The sequence below is a fragment of the Scyliorhinus canicula genome, chromosome 14 (assembly GCF_902713615.1).
Source record: "Scyliorhinus canicula chromosome 14, sScyCan1.1, whole genome shotgun sequence".
Classification (NCBI taxonomy): Eukaryota; Metazoa; Chordata; class Chondrichthyes; order Carcharhiniformes; family Scyliorhinidae; genus Scyliorhinus; species Scyliorhinus canicula.
The window spans coordinates 37,747,126-37,765,463 of record NC_052159.1 but is presented as its reverse complement, the minus strand read 5'-3'; the positions used below and the strand labels follow the sequence as shown (position 1 = coordinate 37,765,463).

The window sequence follows — 18,338 nt, the reverse complement described above, 5'->3', positions numbered from 1 at the left end:
GGGAGTACTTGTGGGAGGTGTTGGAGAGGTTTGGGTTTGGGATGGGGTTTATTCGGTGGGTGAGGCTGCTCTACGAGGCCCCGATGGCAAGTGTAGCCACGAATAGGAGGAGGTCGGAGTACTTTCGGCTGCATCGGGGGACGAGACAGGGGTGCCCCCTGTCCCCCCTTGCTCTTCGCGTTGGCAATTGAGCCCCTGGCCATGGCATTGAGGGAGTCAGGGAACTGGAGGGGCATGGTGCGGGGTGGGGAGGAGCATCGAGTGTCACTGTACGCGGAAGACCTGCTGCTGTATGTGGCGGACCCGGTGGGGGGGATGCCGGAGGTGATGAATTGGGGAATTCGGGGGTTTCTCGGGGTATAAGCTGAACCTGGGCAAGAGCGAGGTGTTTGTGGTGCATCCGGGGGATCAAGAGGAGGGGATTGGTAGGCTCCCACTGAAGCAGGCAGGGAAAAGCTTCAGGTACCTAGGGGTCCAGGCGGCTGGGAGTTGGGGGGCCCTGCACAAGCTCAACCTCACAAGGTTGGTGGAGCAGATGGAGGAGGAGTTTAAGAGGTGGGATATGTTACCGCTGTCACTGGCGGGGAGGGTGCAGTCCGCTAAGATGACGGTGCTCCCGAGGTTTTTGTTCTTGTTCCAGTGCCTCCCCATCTTTATCCCAAAGGCCTTTTACAGGAGGGTCAACAGCAGTATCACGGGTTTTGTGTGGGTGCATGGGACTCCAAGGATTCGAAGAGTGTTCCTGGAACGAGGCAGGGATAGGGGGGGGGCTGGCGTTGCCCAACCTCTGTGGGTACTACTGGGCGGCCAACGCAGCGATGGTGCGTAAGTGGGTAATGGACGAGGAGGGGGCAGCGTGGAAGAGGATGGAGGCGGCGTCTTGTGTGGGCACGAGCCTGGAAGCGCTAGTAACGGCGCTGTTGCCGCTCCCTCCAACGAGGTATACCACGAGCCCGGTGGTGGCGGCTACCCTCAAAATTTGGGGGCAATGGAGACGGCACAGGGGAGAAATGGGGGGCTCGATGGAGGCCCCGATACGGGGGAACCATCGGTTCGCCCCAGGGAGCATTGATGGCGGATTTCTGGGCTGGCACAGGGCAGGGGTTAGGAGGTTGAGGGACCTGTTTGTGCAGGGGAGGTTCGCGAGCTTGGGGGCGTTAGAGGGGAAGTTTGGGCTCCCCCCCGGGGAACATGTTTAGGTACATCCAGGTGAGGGTGTTTGCCAGGCAGCAGGTGGAGGGGTTCCCCTTGCTGCCCCCACGAGGGGTGCGGGATAGGGTGCTCTCGGGGTGTGGGTCGGAGGAGGGAGGATCTCGGACATATACCGGGTAATGCAGGAGGTAGACGAGGCCTCGGTGGAGGAACTGAAGGGGAAGTGGGAAGAGGAGCTGGGGGAGGAGATTGAGGAGGGGACGTGGGCGGATGCCCTGGAGAGAGTGAATTCCTCCTCTTCCTGTGCGAGGCTTAGCCTCATACAGTTCAAGGTGCTGCATAGGGCCCACATGACTGGGACAAGGATGAGTAGGTTTTTCGGGGGCGAGGACATGTGTGCTAGGTGCTCGGGGAGCCCAGCGAACCACGCCCATATGTTTTGGGCGTGCCCAGCGCTGGGGGAGTTTTGGAAGGGGGTAGCAAAGACGGTGTCGAGGATGGTGGGATCCAGGGTCGAGCCAGGCTGGGGACTCGCAATTTTTGGGGTTGCAGTGGAGCCGGGAGTGCAGGAAGCGATAGAGGCCGGGGGTCCTGGCCTTTGCGTCCCTAGTAGCCCGGCGGAAGATCTTGCTCCAATGGAAGGATGCGAGGCCCCTAAGCGTGGAGGCCTGGATCTCGGATATGGCGGGGTTCATTAATTGGAGAGGGTGAAATTTGCCCTGAGCGGATCAGTACAAGGGTTTTTCAGGCGGGTGGCAGCCCTTTCTGGACTTCCTGGCGGAACGGTAGGGAAACAGGCCGACGCAGCAGCAACAGGGGGGGGGGGGGGGGGGGGGGGGGTAAGGATTGGGGGGAGGGAGAACTGTGCACAAGGGTTTGTGGAGGGTGCTATCTCTCTCCTTTGTTTTTTTTTCTTTTCTCTTTTTCTTTGTTTTTGTTTCTTCTTTTTGTTTGAAGTTGCTCTTGAAGCTGGGGGGCATTGTTTATGGGGTGTTACCGCGGTTGTACGTTAATAGAGTTAAGATGTTTATATTTTGTATTTTGTAAAAATTTCAATAAAAATTATTTATAAAAAAAAATAGATCTCACAAAGGGTTTAAAGGCTTATATGAATATAATGTTTATTGTAACACATAACTATTCATATATACATACACACACACACATGGTATAGCCCAGACTAATAGCTAACTCCATGCTTACTTCCATACAGGTCTCTGCACTTTTAGACTGACCTCGGTCCCTTATCATGTGATCATTTACATCACACTGTGGGTGGTACTGTTCTCCATTCTCACATTAACCCTTGCTATGCCAAACAACCTTATACTACCGCAAACTATTATGTCCAAGCTGAGTAAGAGAATGTGGAACAATGGCAACTTGACTGAGAACACCAAATTGCAAGTCTACCAAGCCTCAGTGCACTTCCCTACAGTGGTGAGACCGAACAATATATGATAGGCAGGAGAAAAGACTGAACAGATCCCACTTTCGCTGTGTCAGATTATTGCTCGGGTACGGGTGACTGGGTTTGATGATTATCCATTCAAAAAGAGACATAAAAGAACTAAGTACCTGCCTAGGGAAATTAGAAATGATCCAAACCAGACCACTCACAGCATTCCACAAATCATGTACTATACATAGCCTGACTTCACGATACTCCCCCAACGCTCCACATGCACCTTCCCAAAAAACATGCCCATTGTGGTCCATCCCCACTCACCACCCCCTCTCCATCGTTCCCTTCTCACTCATTCAACAGCCTCTCTTCCTAACCACCTGGCACCCCACTCACTCAACAGCCTGTATCCCCACATCCTGTCCTTACTCAAGACAGGATCCAGAGCCCCTCTGAGGCTCAGGTCCGGGGCTACCCACACCGCGGGCCTGCCAGACCCACCACATGTCGATTGCACTAATCTGTCTCTCTTCCCCCACTCCTCTCAACCGCAGGCCAAAGGAGCTATGTGGAGACTCAAGTTTCACTGCTTCTCTCTTCCCTCCCCCTGCAAACGCAACATTGACTTCCACACCAAAATGGGGCCCCTGAGCCACTAAGTGGTGTTTAATGTAGACTTGACCACCACAATGCAAACCTTCATTTTACAAGAAGGCTGCCAGTCATCAGATGTCATGTGGCATAGTGGTTAGCACTGCTGCCTCATGGCACCAGGGACCCTGGTTCTATTCCAGCCTCAGGTGATTATCTGTGTGGAGTTTGCACTTTCTCCCTGTGTCTCCGTGTTTCCTCCCAGAATCCAAAGATGTGCAGGTTAGGTGGGGTTACGGGGATAGGGTGGGGGAGTGGGCTTGGGTAAGGCGTGCTTTCAGAGGGTTGGTGCAGACTCGATGGGCCAAATGGCCTCCTTCCGGATTGTAGGCATTCTAATCAACCCACCAGGAATGCTTCCAACTAAGATTGGCAACAGCTTACCATGGGGGGGGGGGGGGGGGGGCGGACGACAGTAAAACACAGACGACCCATCACCAAGATGGCCGCTAAACGTCACGGACCTACCGCCGGCCAGTGTTTCCGCGAGCCCAGTTACAGAGGAGCAATTGATTGGTGCGTACGATAGAGGGGTGGGGTTAGTCTTTGGACATGCTCAGTGCGGGGCGAGTCTTTGAGCATGCTCACTGGAGGGGGAGGGGGAGGGGGAGGGGGAGGGGGGAAAGTTTGAGCATGCTCACTGGAGGGGGAGGGGGGAAAGTTTGAGCATGCTCACTGGAGGGGGAGGAAGTTTGGACATGCTCAGTGCAGGGGCGAGTCTTTGAGCATGCTCACTGGAGGGGGAGGCAGTTTGGGCATGCGCAGTGAAGTTGCGGGAGCCGGAGTCAGAGGGGCGCGGAGGGCCGGTTTTGGGCCGCTGAGAGCGGCGGGAGATTCGGGATGAGTGAGAGCCGCAAGAACAGCGAGGAGCCGCCGACTCTTTCCCCTCGCAGTGTCAGCCACCAGGAGCTGACCACGGTGGCCATGGACGCGGCTTTTTCCGAAACTAGTCAGGAGGGGGGAGGAGGAGGAGGAGGAGGAGATATGCTGGTAACTCCTGATAACAGAGAGAGCCCGGGGGAGGGGGAAGACAACAACAACGAGGAGGAGGAAGAAGAGGATGAAGACGACGACGAGGAGGATGAGGAGGAGGAGGAGATGCTGATGATGAGACGACGAGGAGGAAGAAGATGAAGAAGATGAAGAAAGCGGCCACAGCGAGACCGGTGACCAGGAAATGTGTGTACGAGGGATGCACAGAACCACCAGCCAGGTAGCTAAACCCAGGAAACCCTGGATGTGCAAAAAACACCGCAATACAAACTACAAGGACAAATACAAGAAGAGGAAGAGCGACATGGTCAACATACACAAGAGTAATGTGAGCATAAGCGATAGCTGCTGGGCTAACAATTATATTTGTTTTTATTTTCACTCTCTGGTCCTCTTTTGGAAAGTGTCCGACTTTCTTGTTGGGGTACAGTCCCTTGGGCACTTCCCTGGTACCTTTTACCTTCGTGTGTGTATTTGTGTGTTTTTTGTTGACTGGCTGTTTGCTGGATGTATCAAAGTCTACTTTTGACATTTATATGTTAACTTTGCTCGTGGGTTACAGCATAGAAGGAGGACTATTTGACTTGGCATGTCCATACCAGTGCTCGCCAAAAGTAATTATCTAATCCCACTCCCCCAACTTCACTTTGTAATTTGCAATTTTTTCCCTCCGATTAATTATCCAATTTATTTTGGAAACCACGATTGCCTGTACACTCGGGTGTGCATTCCAGATCCTAACCACAGGTTGCATAAAAGTTTTCTCGTCTCATCTTTGGCTCTTTTACCATTCACCTTGAATCGATGACCACTGATTTCAACTGTACCAATGGCAATAGTTTTCTCCCGATCTATCTTCTCTCAATCTTTTTTTTAAGGGAGAACTGACCCAGCTTGTCTAGTTTTATCCATATTACTGATGTCCCTCATCCCTGGGACCGTTTCATAAATCTTTACTGCACCCTCTGTATTGCTTTCACATTATCTAAAGTGCGGTGCCCAGAAATTGGGCACAACACATCCGTTCAGGCTGAACCAGTAGTTTATAAATTCAAACATATGAAATAGGAGCAGAAGTATGCTATTCAACCCCTCAAGCCTGCTCCACAATGAAATAAGATCATGGCTGATCTGTTTGTGTTGAGTTTCACATACCCATCTATTCTCAATAACCTTTGATTCCCTTGGACAGCAATAATCTATCTACCTTAAAAATATTCAGTAATCCAGCTTCCACCACTATCTGAGGCCGAGAGTTCCACTCAAAAATGCGTCTACCTCTACCTTAATAATATTCAGTCATCTCGCTTCCACCACTTTAAGGTAGAGGGTTCCAAAGTCGCACAACCCAGATTTACAGCTATTACTGGAATGTTCTTGTATCCTCTATAGTGAACACAGAAGTAAAATATCTTCTCATTTGATCTGCTATTTTCTTATTATCTACTTTTAAGTCCCCATTCTCACTCTCCAGAGGATCAGCACTCAGTGTACTTCCTCTGTCCTGTTTAAATACCTGTTAGAATTTCTTGCTATCTGCTCTTGCATTCCTAGCTAGCTTCCTCTCTTACTTTAATTTCTTTCTTCTTATTAACTGTTTAGCATTTTTCTGCTGTTCTATTCTGACCAATCAATTGCCTGCCGTTCATCTTTAGGCAGGTATATATGTTTTCTCCTCCAGTTTGATGCTTTCTTTAACTTTGTTAGTTTAACCATGGGTGATGGCTCCTCCCTTTAGAATTTTTCATTACAGCATGAATATACTCTGAATATTCTGAATATCCCCTTAACTGTCTGCCACTGCTTTCCGTTGATGTATCCCCGATCTTAGTATCCTAGTTCACTTCATTTAACTCCGCTTTCACTCCCACATCGTTTCCCTTATTTAAGTTTAAAATACTAGTCTTGGACGGACTCTTCTCCCTTTCAAACAGGATGTAAAATTCAATCCTTGCTTTTATACTCAATGCCTCTATTCATAAAACCTGCTATTTGAATATTTCTCAATCTGCTGTGCCACCTTGAACTGTTTGTTCACATATACTGCCAGGTTCCTTTGTTCCTGCACCCTTTGGAATTGTACACAAGTGTATTTTATACTGCCTCTCCTTGGGCCCATCAAAACATTTGACCCTCCCACTTCTCTGCATTAAATTTCCTCTGCTATTTGTCCGTCCATTCCACCAGCGTGTCTCGGACCTCTTGAAGTATATCACTAACCTCCTTAAAATTCACAATACTTCCATGTTTTGCGTCATCTAGAAATTTTAAACCTGTACTCTGCACACCCAAGTCTAGATGACTCGTGGATATCAACAAAAAAAACAGTGATAGAACATAGAACAGTACAGCAAGAGCAGCCCTTCGGCCCTCGATGTTGTGCCGAGCAATGATCACCCTACTAAAAAGTAAGGTAAGGGGAGGGGGTTGGGTTACGGGTATAGGGTGGATACGTGGGTTTGAGTAGGGTGATCATGGCTCGGCACAACATTGAGGGCTGAAGGGCCTGTTCTGTGCTGTACTGTTCTATGTTCTATGTACTCAAACCCACATATCCACCCTATACCCGTAACCCAACAACCCCCCCCCCTCCCAACCTTACTTTTTTAGGACACTACGGGCAATTTAGCATAGCCAATCCACCTAACCCGCACATCTTTGGACTGTGGGAGGAAACCGGAGCACCCAGAGGAAACTCACGCACACACGGGGAGGACGTGCAGACTCCGCACAGACAGTGACCCAGCCGGGAATCGAACCTGGACCCTGGAGCTGTGAAGCATTTATGCTAACCACCATGATCTTCTCAGCGACCTCACTATATAACTTTCTCCAAACTGAAAGCAACCATTCCCTTCACCTCTTGTTTCCTCTCACTCAACTTTGTATCTATGCAGGGCAGCACAGTGGCCTAGTGGTTAGCACACCGCTTCACGGCGCTGAGGTCCCAGGTTCGATCCCGGCTCTGGGTCACTGTCCGTGTTGGAGTTTGCACATTCTCCCCGTGTCTGCGTGGGTTTCGCCCCCACAACCCAAAAATGTGCAGAGTAGGTGGATTGGCCACGCTAAATTGCCCCTTAATTGGAAAAAATAATTGGGTAATCTAAATTTATTAAAAAATACTTTGTATCTATGCTGCCGCTGTCCCTTTAATTTTGTGAACTTTAACATTGCTGACCAGCTGGTGATGTGGCACGTGCCTATTGGGAATCCATGTACACCCACATCAACCTCAATAGAAAAACTGTCAAGTTAGTGACACTATTTTCCCTTAAATGCGTGCTGGCTTTCTATATTTCATCTACATTTTTACAAGTGACTGTTAAATTTATCCCAGTTACCATTTCTACAGTTATTTCTGCCACCAAGGCTAAACTGGCTCTATTTGCTGGGCTTATACTTGCATTCCTATTTTGAAAAAGGGAGTAACATTTGCCATACTCCAATCTTTAGACATTACCCCTGTAAGGAGGACTGGAAATTCCAGCCATTGTCTCTGCAATTTGCACAATGTACTTTCTGGATTATCAGATTCAACTGATGCAGTCCTGGTGACAGCAGTTGTAAGTCCAGACAGTCCTTTTGCTAACACTTCTATACTTTTGAAGCATCTTCCTCCTTGATAATCACAGATGCAGAGTACTCATACAGTAGCTCAGCTGTGCCCAATGTCTCCCATCTGTAACCCCCTTTATGGGTCCCCAATCGGCCCCACTCCTTTTTTTTTAAAACCATTTTATTCAAACTTGTATCACAGTAGGTAAGAGCAAATAAACACCCCGGGAAACATTCTTCCCAACAATCAATATACAGTTTGTACAGATTTTTTCTTCTTTTTCAGAACCCACTCATTATCACCCGAGTCATATGGACCCTATGCACCACCTTAAACTGTATCAGGCTCATCCTTGCACAAGAGGAGGTCCCGTTTACCCTTCGTAGTGCCTCACTCCATACTCCCCAATTGATCTCCATTCCCAACTTCCGCTTCCCATTTTCTCCTTGATCTTCACTACCCATTCGCCTCCCTGCCCCCAGCCACTTTATATATCCCCAATTCTTCCCTCCCCTTCCACATCCGGAAGCAGCAGTCACTCCAGAAGGGTGTATCCCAGCAATCTAAGGAACCTCTTCCAGACCTTTTGTGCAAAGTCCCTAACCTGTAGATACCTAAACTCACTACCCTCGGCAGCTTACCCCCCCCCCTTAGCTCCTCCAGACTGGCCTTCTCCTTCCCACCATCGCTGCATCTTGTCCACATTTGCCACCCAATAATAATGAAGCAAGTTTGGCAACGCCAACCCCCCCCCCCCACTGCCTCTGTAGCAGGGTCCTCCCCACCCTCGGCACCTTCCCGCCCATACAAAGTCAGAGATGATTGTGTCCACTTTCCGAAAAAAGGCCTTTGGTATAAAGATCGGGAGAGCCTGAAAGATAAACAAGAACCTCGGCAGAATATTCATTTTCACCACTTGGACCCTCCCCACCAATGTTAAGTACAGTGTATCCCACATCTTAAGATCCTTCCTGACCTCCTCCACCAGCTTCGTTAAGTTCCACTTATGGAGCCCCGTCCATTTCCTCGCACCCTGAATCCCAAGTACCTAAACCTATCCCTTGCTACCGTAAATGGCATCCCTCCTAAATTAGCCCGCTGTGCCAATTCATTCACCGGGAATACCTCGCTTTTCCCTACATTCAGCTTGTATCCCAAGAACCTTCCAAACCTCCCCAACAGGCCCATAACCCTCCCCATAACTCTCCCAACGGATCCAAAACATACAGCAAGAGGTAATCGGCATAGAGTGACCCGATGCTCCCTCTGTCCCCTCATTATCCCCTGCCGCTCTGCGACCCCCTGAGAGCCATCGCCAATGGCACTATGGCCAGCACAAACTGCAGCGGCGACAGCGGGCACTCCTGCCTCATACCCCTGTGTAAGCCAAAGCTTTGTGAGCTCATATCATTCATCCTCCCCCTCGCTCTTGGTGCCACATACAGCAACCGCACCCATGCCACAAATCTCGGCCCAAACCCAAACCTTCCCAAAACTTCGAACAAGTACCGCCACTCCACTCAATCAAATGCTGTCTCCGCGTCCATGGACACTATCACCTCCGGTACCAGAGTTCTCGACAGATTCATCACCACATTCAACAGCCGTCTTATGTTACTCGCGAGCTGCCTGCCCTTCATGAAGTTTGATCTCCTGCATCCACCCCCAGGACGCAATCCTCCATCCTCCCCGCCAACAACTTAGCCAATACTTTCGCATCCGTGTTCAATAGTGATATGTGTCTATACAACCCATATTCCCACTCGTTTTTAAAAACTATTTGATTTTCCTGTTATGCTAGCTGCCAGTTTCTTCTCAAATTCTCTTGTTTGTTTCCCTTTTTGTTTTACTTCCACTCCGAACTTTCTATACTCAGCCTGGTTCTCACTTTTATAATCAACCTGACATCTGTCATTTGTATCTTTTCTCTGCTTCATCTTGCTCTTTTTGTAATCCAAGGATCTCTAGCTTTGTCCTATCTTTCCACTCATGGGAATGTACCTCAAACTAGCACCTCTTTATGAAACAACCCAATGTTTCATTACAGTTTTGCCTGCCAATCCTTGATTCCTATTTACCTGAGCAACATCTGTTCCCACTCTATTGAAGTTGGCTCCTGCCCATTTAATAAGCTTTACTTGAATTGCTGGTCATCCTTTTCCATTAGTTGATAAATCTTGTGATAGAATGATTGCTGTTTCCTGAATATCCCTGTACTGACACTCAATCCACCTCATTCCCTACAATGAGATCCAGCAATGTCACCTCCCTGTCTGGAATGGTAACATTGGGCCAAATATTCAATTGGATTGCCACTCTACTTACTTACCTTGCACCAGAGCTCCACATTTCTCACCCAGATTCTGAGCTGGGCCTTTTCAGAAATTCAGATCCTACCTGCTTTGCGCTTTCTTCATCAGCAGGGAAGTCAGGCTTAAGACTCCCATCGCCAGAGCTGGAATCGAAACTGGGACCTCAGCACCTTGAGGCAGCAATGCTAACCACTATGCCACCGTGCTGCTCAACCATCTTAAGTCTTTGACTCTAACTCAAGAGTTTCAGATGTTTCCAGACGTCGGGGAATTGACCATCGGAAGTCCATACTTATCAGGCTGTTCCCATGGAGTCCTTGTTTTGGAACTTCCAGGAATAAATAAAAGTCCTATTCATGGTGGCTATACAGGAGACCATCTACCCATTTTTTATGGCAATAGTTGCCAAATGTGCTGATGCCACTTTAAGAATGTGTGGAAAGAAGTTAAGTGTGTGAGGAGATAAGATGGCAGGTAGGTGAGGGGGTAGAGCGGCGGGTGTGTGAGGGGTTAGGGCAGCGGATGTGTGAGGGGTTAGGGCGGAGGATGTGGGGGGGTTAGGGGGGGGGGTGTGTGGGGGGTTAGGGCGGCATGTGTGTGAGGGGTTAAGGCGGTGGGTGGGCGAGGCGGTTGGGCGGCATGTGTGTGAGGGGTTAAGGCGGCGGGTGGGCGAGGCGGTTGGGTGGCAGGTGGGCGAGGGGGTAGGGCAGGGTGGGTGGGGAGTAGAGCTGCGGGTAGGCAAGGGTTGAGGGTGGTAGGTTGCCAGGCAAGAGGGGAGCTGTAGGGGGTAGTTGGAAGTCAGGTGAATGGATAAGTAGTCGGGTGGTGGGTGAAGGTTGGTTATGTACTGGGAATTGTTCTGGGAGGTCATGGGTCAGGGAGTAGTCTGAGGGGTAGATGGTCAGGAGATGAGAGGGATTGGGTGGTCAGATGGCAAGTTGGCAGGGATCAATTGTATAGTTATCCAAGAGTTAGAACTGGCTTTACTTCTTCTACCTTTTCCTGGGTAATTATTCTGCTAAATAGGTCATAACCATCTTTTTAAAAAATATAAATTTAGAGTACCCAATTAATTTTTTCCAATTAAGGGGCAAATTGATGTGGCCAGTCCACCTAACCTGCATATCTTTGGGTTGTGGGGGGAAAACCCACGTACACACGGGGAGAATGTGCAAACTCCACACGGATAGTGACCCAGAGCTGGAATCGAACCTGGGACCTCAGTGTCTTGAGGCAGCAATGCTAACCACTATGCTACCGTGCTGCTCAACCATCTTAAGTCTTTGACTCTAACTCAGATGTTTTCAGATGTTGGAATTGACCATCGGAAGTCCGTACTTATCAGGCTGTTCCCATGGAGTCTTTGTGTTGAAACTTCCAGGAATAAATAAAAGTCATAGTGTGGCTGTACAGGAGGCCACTTTCCAGAAGAAAGAACTTTCCTTTATTAGTTTTCCCCAGGTGCTCCCGTTTACTCCCACAAGTCTGAAAGACGTGCTGTTAGGTGAATTGGACATTCTTAATTCTCCTCTCTGTGTACGCCAGAATGTGGCGACTAGAGGCTTTTCACAGTATCTTCATTGAAGTGTTAGTGTGACAATAAAAATTATTGTTATAGTTTTAACTGAAAGCCAGAGAAGGACACTCGGGAGTGAACACCTCTCAACTCTGTTAGGAGGAGCTGGTCAGGACAAGGGAATTGCAAAGATGCAAGCTTCCTAAGGAATAAGGTACAACCCAGATAGCTAGGGAATCGGGACAGAAAGAATGTTGAAGACACCTGAAAAGTTACGAGAACAGAGACCAATATGTATTGCTCTGAAGAATTCAAGGAAGAGTAAACAAAGTGTTCTGAATAGGAGACAATTGCAGTAACTAAATTTAAAATGGACAACAGACTTCAGAGGTAGATTTAATACTGTGAGAATCATGAGTTAAAGCAATTATGAATAGTTTGAATAGCAGTCAAGACAAAGAAATCCTAAATGGTTGGTGTTAAATCCTGGACTGGATTCACTGTTAAAAATGGAGTGGAATACCTGGTCTCTATGTTGGAATGCAAACCGCTAATGGAAAACAGTATTATTATGAGAGAAGATTTTAAAGTGTGTTTTTGGGAGTGGAGTGTGGAAACTCTTGCGTGACAATCATTTGGGGGGGATTCTGAGGAGACATCCACAACATTCACGTGAGGTTCAGAGTGGAGAGTGCATTTGCCGACAGCCATATTTTGTGCTTAATAAGGACTTTAGTTAATGAGACCATTAAGATGTAAATTAAGATTAATCTGTGTTAATCCTAAACCTATGTGTAATTGTTAAGATAAGGGGAAGTAAAGGCGTATTGTATCATAATCCAATTCTTTTCATGTTTAATAAATGTTGTTTTCTTCTTGTTAAAACTAATTAGTGGTCCTGTTACTCTGTTCCTCACGTTTTATTTAAAAAAAAGAATAACGGTTGCTGTCTTTTTAGCCAAGACTCCGTTCTGGGATCATTCCTTCCGGTCATAACATCAATTGGGATCATAACAAAATGGTGTTATATATTATAAATTCTTTCTTTATGAAGTTTGCCTGTTATCTACATGTGCTGAAGCTGCTGGATTATAACCAAGAGTAAAAATTAGGCTAAATCATGTCCTTTGCCACTCCCAGCACAGGATTGCATTAATACTGCCCTCTACTCCGGACAGACCAAGAATTGAAATTGGTCCGGGTGGTTTAGTGATAGATTGTGATGCATTCATCTTTGAGAGATTAGGTGATCTGAATAACTTTGAATCAAAAATGTACAATATAATATATAAACAATAAAACAATATTGCGAGTAATCAGTTTGACTTTCTTTATTTTCTTGATTCATCTTTTGGTTATAATTTATATTTGATAGCTTTTGTCTTTTAAGGAATATCTTTTCTTACATTCTAATAATCCCACAACTTTCATGGTCACCATATCTTGTACCAGCCCACAAATAACCAGATTGATTGAAATTATTTTCTTCAGTCAAAGCAAAATTTGGGGCAATTGTACCTTTTTAAAAGGTCAGTGGGCCAGATTCTGCTGTCAAAACAATGGTGAGGCTAATGGCACTTGCTGTTATTTATGTCTAAATAATTAACACCTTCAAGTGAGGAGCAGTTGCATGGTTAAATGTGAATAGCCAAAAGCTCCTATCCGAGTTGTGTCACTCTGCCATTTGCTTTATGTAGATGGCATTTCATGGTCTGCCAAGCCACTAACGTGCACTGAATGTCATGAATTTCTTACAGAGATGCAGAATTTCAGCTGAGACAGTAAACCAAGGCTTAATCAGCCACCTGGAGTGGATGCGAAAAATCCCATGGCACTACTTCAGAGAAAAGCTTCAGAGTTTTCCTTTGTGCTGGCCAATATTTATTCCTCAACCAAATCACTCTTTCAAAAAACAATCTAATCATTATTACATTGCTGTTTGAGATTTTGTATGAAAATTAGTCACACGATCCTACATTACAAAAGTATTTAATTATCTATAAAGCATTTAGGGACATCCAGAGGTAGTGAAGGTTTCCACGGAAATCCAAGTCTGTTTATTATTTGTATGGTTGATGCAAACTAAATCCCCGCCAATATGTAGGGCTAGTAATTATAGTGTTATTCCATTTCTAACAACATGTTAAGTATTAATCTCGGCCATTCACCATCTCTGACACTAAAAATTAAACTTGGGAAGTGTGGAGGCTCAGTCCTTCAAGTTTTAAAAACATTGCCCCTCTTTTGCTTTCTGTACCTGATTTGAATTTTTGAAATCTAACTGGCAGCGGTTTCTCAGTCCTTGCGCTGTTAACTTTGCAATCTCCTGAACCAGTTAGGGGTTGCAGTTAGTTGTCTTTTTTGCTCGGACCCCAAAAGCCCTCTTGTGTAAAGGGTACCACACTATTTCCATCTCACGCTTAAAATGGGGAAATGTACGCTGCCAACTGTAAAGCACTTAACCTGTTCTGGTTCCTCCACAGGATGATACAGATGATAGACCTAAATCTGCCACTAAACAGCGTTTGAGCTGTATGATAGTGCAGCAAACAAATCGGAAAGCAAGCCTTCTTGAGCAAGTTTTAAACCAAAAAAGATTGGTGAGTGTTTGTTATGATCCAGGCACGCAACTAACCACCCATTCATGTGATGCTTATATTCATATGATGCTTTTATTCATATCCATTTGTCATGGCTGTCTCTGTTGCATTATGTCCCATGTACCAGATGCATCAAAGAGGAGATGAGAAGAAAACTTGCTTATGAAGTAAGTTTACATTGTGGGGAAAAAGGGGATTAATTTCAGCATTCAGAAATATACTTGGAGGACTGTCAAAGTTTATGGGGAAAATATAAGATTGAAAAAAATTGCCATTTTTATAGTTCCTTTTTAAAGTGAAATAAGACACTTCAGAGAGACATAATCTGTTAAAACTCAATGAGACAAAGTATGTCTATAGTTTATTTATTAACTACATGCTGCCTTAACTAGTGCTGCTGTTGGGATGGGGAGGATAGCTTTTTTTTTCTTTTCAAATTTAATTCAGACTTCCAGATGCTGTATGTATGGCAATGAGCATACAATGTTGCTACAACTTCTTGATGGAACATTTGCCAACTAATATCAGAATTGGCAATTGGACAAGGGTACATCCCAAATATCAAGCTGCAGTTTACCAGATATTTTAGTGCTGCAATTTCCTGTACATTATTCCATCAAGGTGAAACATTTATTTTTAAACTGGTGATTTTTGAACACCAGAAAATATCTGGCTAAACAATCACAATTGCAAGCAAAGAGCATTTTGGTTAGCCATTTCCTTTTTATCCACTTCCTCTTGTGGAGGTCTGTCTGACTACTACTGCACAGTTCTAATGCAGACTGAGAATAACACATGGAAACTGAATGAAGTGCGCAGATCTTGCATTATGGACTGCACCATTTAAATGTTGAATTTCACAAAAATAATTTGGGCATCTCTTTTTTTCCTTATAACTACTACTTACCTCTTAGTGATGCATGCAAGGGGAGACTCGGCTACCTATGTGAGAGAGAGAGAAATAAAGGTTAGAGTGAGATGAAGTAAGGTGGGAGGAGATTTGTGTGGGATGTAAAACACTAGCACAGGCGTGTGTGAGCTAAATGGCCTGTACTGCAAATTCTTGCATACGTTATGCATGAAATATCTTTTCAAATTTGAAATCTGTCATGATAAGGTTGATTGGCAAGCAAAGAGATGACCTGCAAAGAAGTGAAAGGTTTTGCAGCTGGATCCCAACATAGTTTTTGAGGTGTTATTTTTGAAGAAGATATAATTTTAACCCGAAAGCCGGCACTCCTGGCAGAGAATCAAACTTGAAGAGTGCAATCAGAAATGTGCCAGTAATGCAAATGTTTATTTTCAGACCTGTGCTCTGTAAGCCTGGCTTCCAGTTGTGAGCATGGGAGTACTGAATTTACCTTTGTGGTGTGAATTGTCGTTCAAGGAATTTTCATTAGAAAAGCTCTGTAAAGAATTTTTTAAATCTAGATGGTGCGCAGAAAATTCTGTTAGAGCAAAACTGTTTTGTTTAAAATAAGATTTGATCAGTAATACCATTCCTATTATTTTTAGTCATTATTGAGAAGTCCAGAAGTTGTCCAGTTTCTACAACAGCAGCAACGATTGCTAAGCAACCAGGCGCTTGCTCAAAGGCAGCAGTTTCAAGAAAACCAATGTGATGCTTTCTTTTCAAAATAGGATGGTAATATATAGAAGCTTGATGCTGATTAAACTTGGGTAAGTCACTCTTGTGTAGAATTTTTACATTTCAGCTGTTTTACCTTGTTACCAGCAGTTTCTAAAAACGATTTTGAACTAAAGGATGTAATTGTGATATTGTTTACCTTCCATTTCTGTTTTGTGAAACACTTTGTAATGTTTTCTGTATTAAAGTCAGGTTACTTATAAAGCTCGGACCAGCGCCCAGCCTGGAAGCGTGTACAATTGTGAAAGAAGATGCCAAACATGCATCCCTACGTCCTCGCGTGATATTTTGGCGGCCGCATGCATGAGTTGGAAATCTGGCAGCGAACAATCAAGAAGCCAACTTGAATTCATGAAACACTAATTGTATGTCTGGGGTTTTACGTTGCCTTTAATTTGCGGGTGAGCTGATTGGCCAGGTGCCCTTTAACTTTAAGTTGCAACCTTGCTCCAGGGTGGGATGAAAGGTCAGGGCTCAAATAAAATTCATGTGTCTGAGGACTGTGTATGCTTGTGCAGCCTAGACGCGTTGCACAGTTGTAACATCGATATATATAATATATATATATATATCATATATATATGGTTTTCAAGGGTCAACCGCTCTCTGGGACAGTTCCGCAACAGCTGTTCACTTGGGGGAGTTTATTGCAAGTGTCAGGCCGCTCCCTCCCTTTTCCTGGTGTCCACCCTCCCCAGCTGCGCTGAGCCTTTCACAGAGAGCACGTTTCAAGCTGGATGGCTGTTAATTGGCCAGGCAGCATGAAATTGCGCGCTGGGACCTATCATGCCTGGGAATGCTGACAGGAAAAACAAAAAAAAATTCAAGGTATATATATTTGAACATTTTAGATACTTTGAAAATTCCTGACCTGATTTTTTCCCCCTTAACATTGTGCTGCCAAGGGTGAGGGATTGTGGTATAAAATGGAACATGTCCCTATTGCAGGATCTTAGTGTCAACACTAAACCTTTCCAGATGAGATGGAGGGTGACTGTGTGTAAAGTAAAGTTTCCTTGACCTGGCACCAACAGCGTCCTTCAGTCTAAATAAATATTGTCGTTTTCACAATGCTCTCAGTCGAGGAAGCATTGCAGTGGGGGGAGGGAATTGATGGATGCTAAACAAGTGAAAATGGGACGAGATGGGAGTGGCCAATGAATTTTAAAAGCGTTGGATCGTTGGTGAAGTTTTTATGTGGCTTCTGGAAATGGGGAGGGAGTGCAAGGGTCTGGGGGAAGAAGCTTCAAAGCGTATTAGCTGAGACTGCCTGTTGGAGAGAGATTGGACACAAGATGCCATGAGAGTTGCCAAGGATATGGTGATTGTCATGCGAAAGAACACTGACTTTTTTTTGTTTTAAAGCAGATGGCAACATTTGAGCAGATTTCTGCTGTGTTCAATCGTGCAGGGAATTCAGGTTTTAACTGTCCAAAATGCAAAATTGTCGAAATGGCTTTTGCCCAATCAAGCCTCCTATTTTTTAATTAAAAAGGGAAACATTGGCTGCAGGCACAACATGATAATCACATTATAGAGATGCCTAGTGGGAGCAACAAAGGTCCACAGGAACAAAACTTTTCTTTAGGTTCTTCCTTTTCTGCTTTCACGTAGCTAGCCATCCAGTATGTATGATAAAATAAATTAGTAAATAGGGAAAGCATAAACAATACAAATACTACTGTAGAGATATAAAACTTAATTCCCAAATCTTTTACAATTATTAAACAGTGCAATAAAATGTTACACTCCTCCTGTCTGATGTTGGATATGGTTACAACAGAGAGTTTGAGGTTCAGACTGCATGATTCCTAGATATTTTAAATGTGTTAAATATTTTAAGGTGAATTTTTGTTTGCAAATGTAATAAGTCTTTTTGTAACAAATTGATTTTCAAATAAATTATGGTTGTGTAGTCTTGTGTTTGGTTTCTTTGATCCTTTCAAAAAGAAGTGTAATCAGATTAAAACGTGCCACTGATTTGTGCTGCTGAGAGATCAAATTGATTGTTGATCTATAAATCTGAAGTTTCACTCATGCCTGCAAAGATTCATTGTTTCTCCAGACCATAAAGCAACCAAAGTGATCAACTTAGAAACTTAAGTCATCCGTCCATTAAATCAAATTGAAAGGGCATCACCGTCCTGATTGTTGAAAGTAAGATATAAATTACAACGTTTTTAAAATTGGAGTCCAGTTTTCCTGCCAAACCTCTTGAATCCCATGTGTGCTTGAAGCCCTCCAGTAATCCACTCCAGTCTTCACTTGAACCTCTATCATTCTACCTTGGATGCCACCACCAAGCATGATATGGATGCCATTTTAGGAGAAAATTAACAAAATGTTTTAGGCAATGCAAAAATTGGCCGTGAGGCTGATAGCGTGGAGGATTGCTGCAGACGGCAGGAAGTTCTCAATGGACTGGAAAATGGCAAATGGAATCCATCCCACTGTGAGGTGATCCAGGGGCTAGTTTAGCACACTGGGCTAAATCGCTGGCTTTTA

At 45.3% G+C, this 18,338-nt stretch overlaps 1 protein-coding gene across 1 annotated transcript; it reads left to right on the top strand.

The window, feature by feature from the left end:
• The first annotated feature begins 3,969 nt into the window (after positions 1 to 3,969).
• On the top strand, positions 3,970 to 17,748 carry LOC119977536 (regulatory factor X-associated protein). The gene is given in 5 exon segments (XM_038818583.1): positions 3,970 to 4,318; positions 4,320 to 4,529; positions 14,069 to 14,185; positions 15,701 to 15,865; positions 16,022 to 17,748. Coding segments are annotated over 4 exon segments (723 nt in total). The 5' UTR covers positions 3,970 to 4,048; the 3' UTR covers positions 15,827 to 15,865; positions 16,022 to 17,748.
• The last annotated feature ends 590 nt before the right edge of the window (positions 17,749 to 18,338 follow it).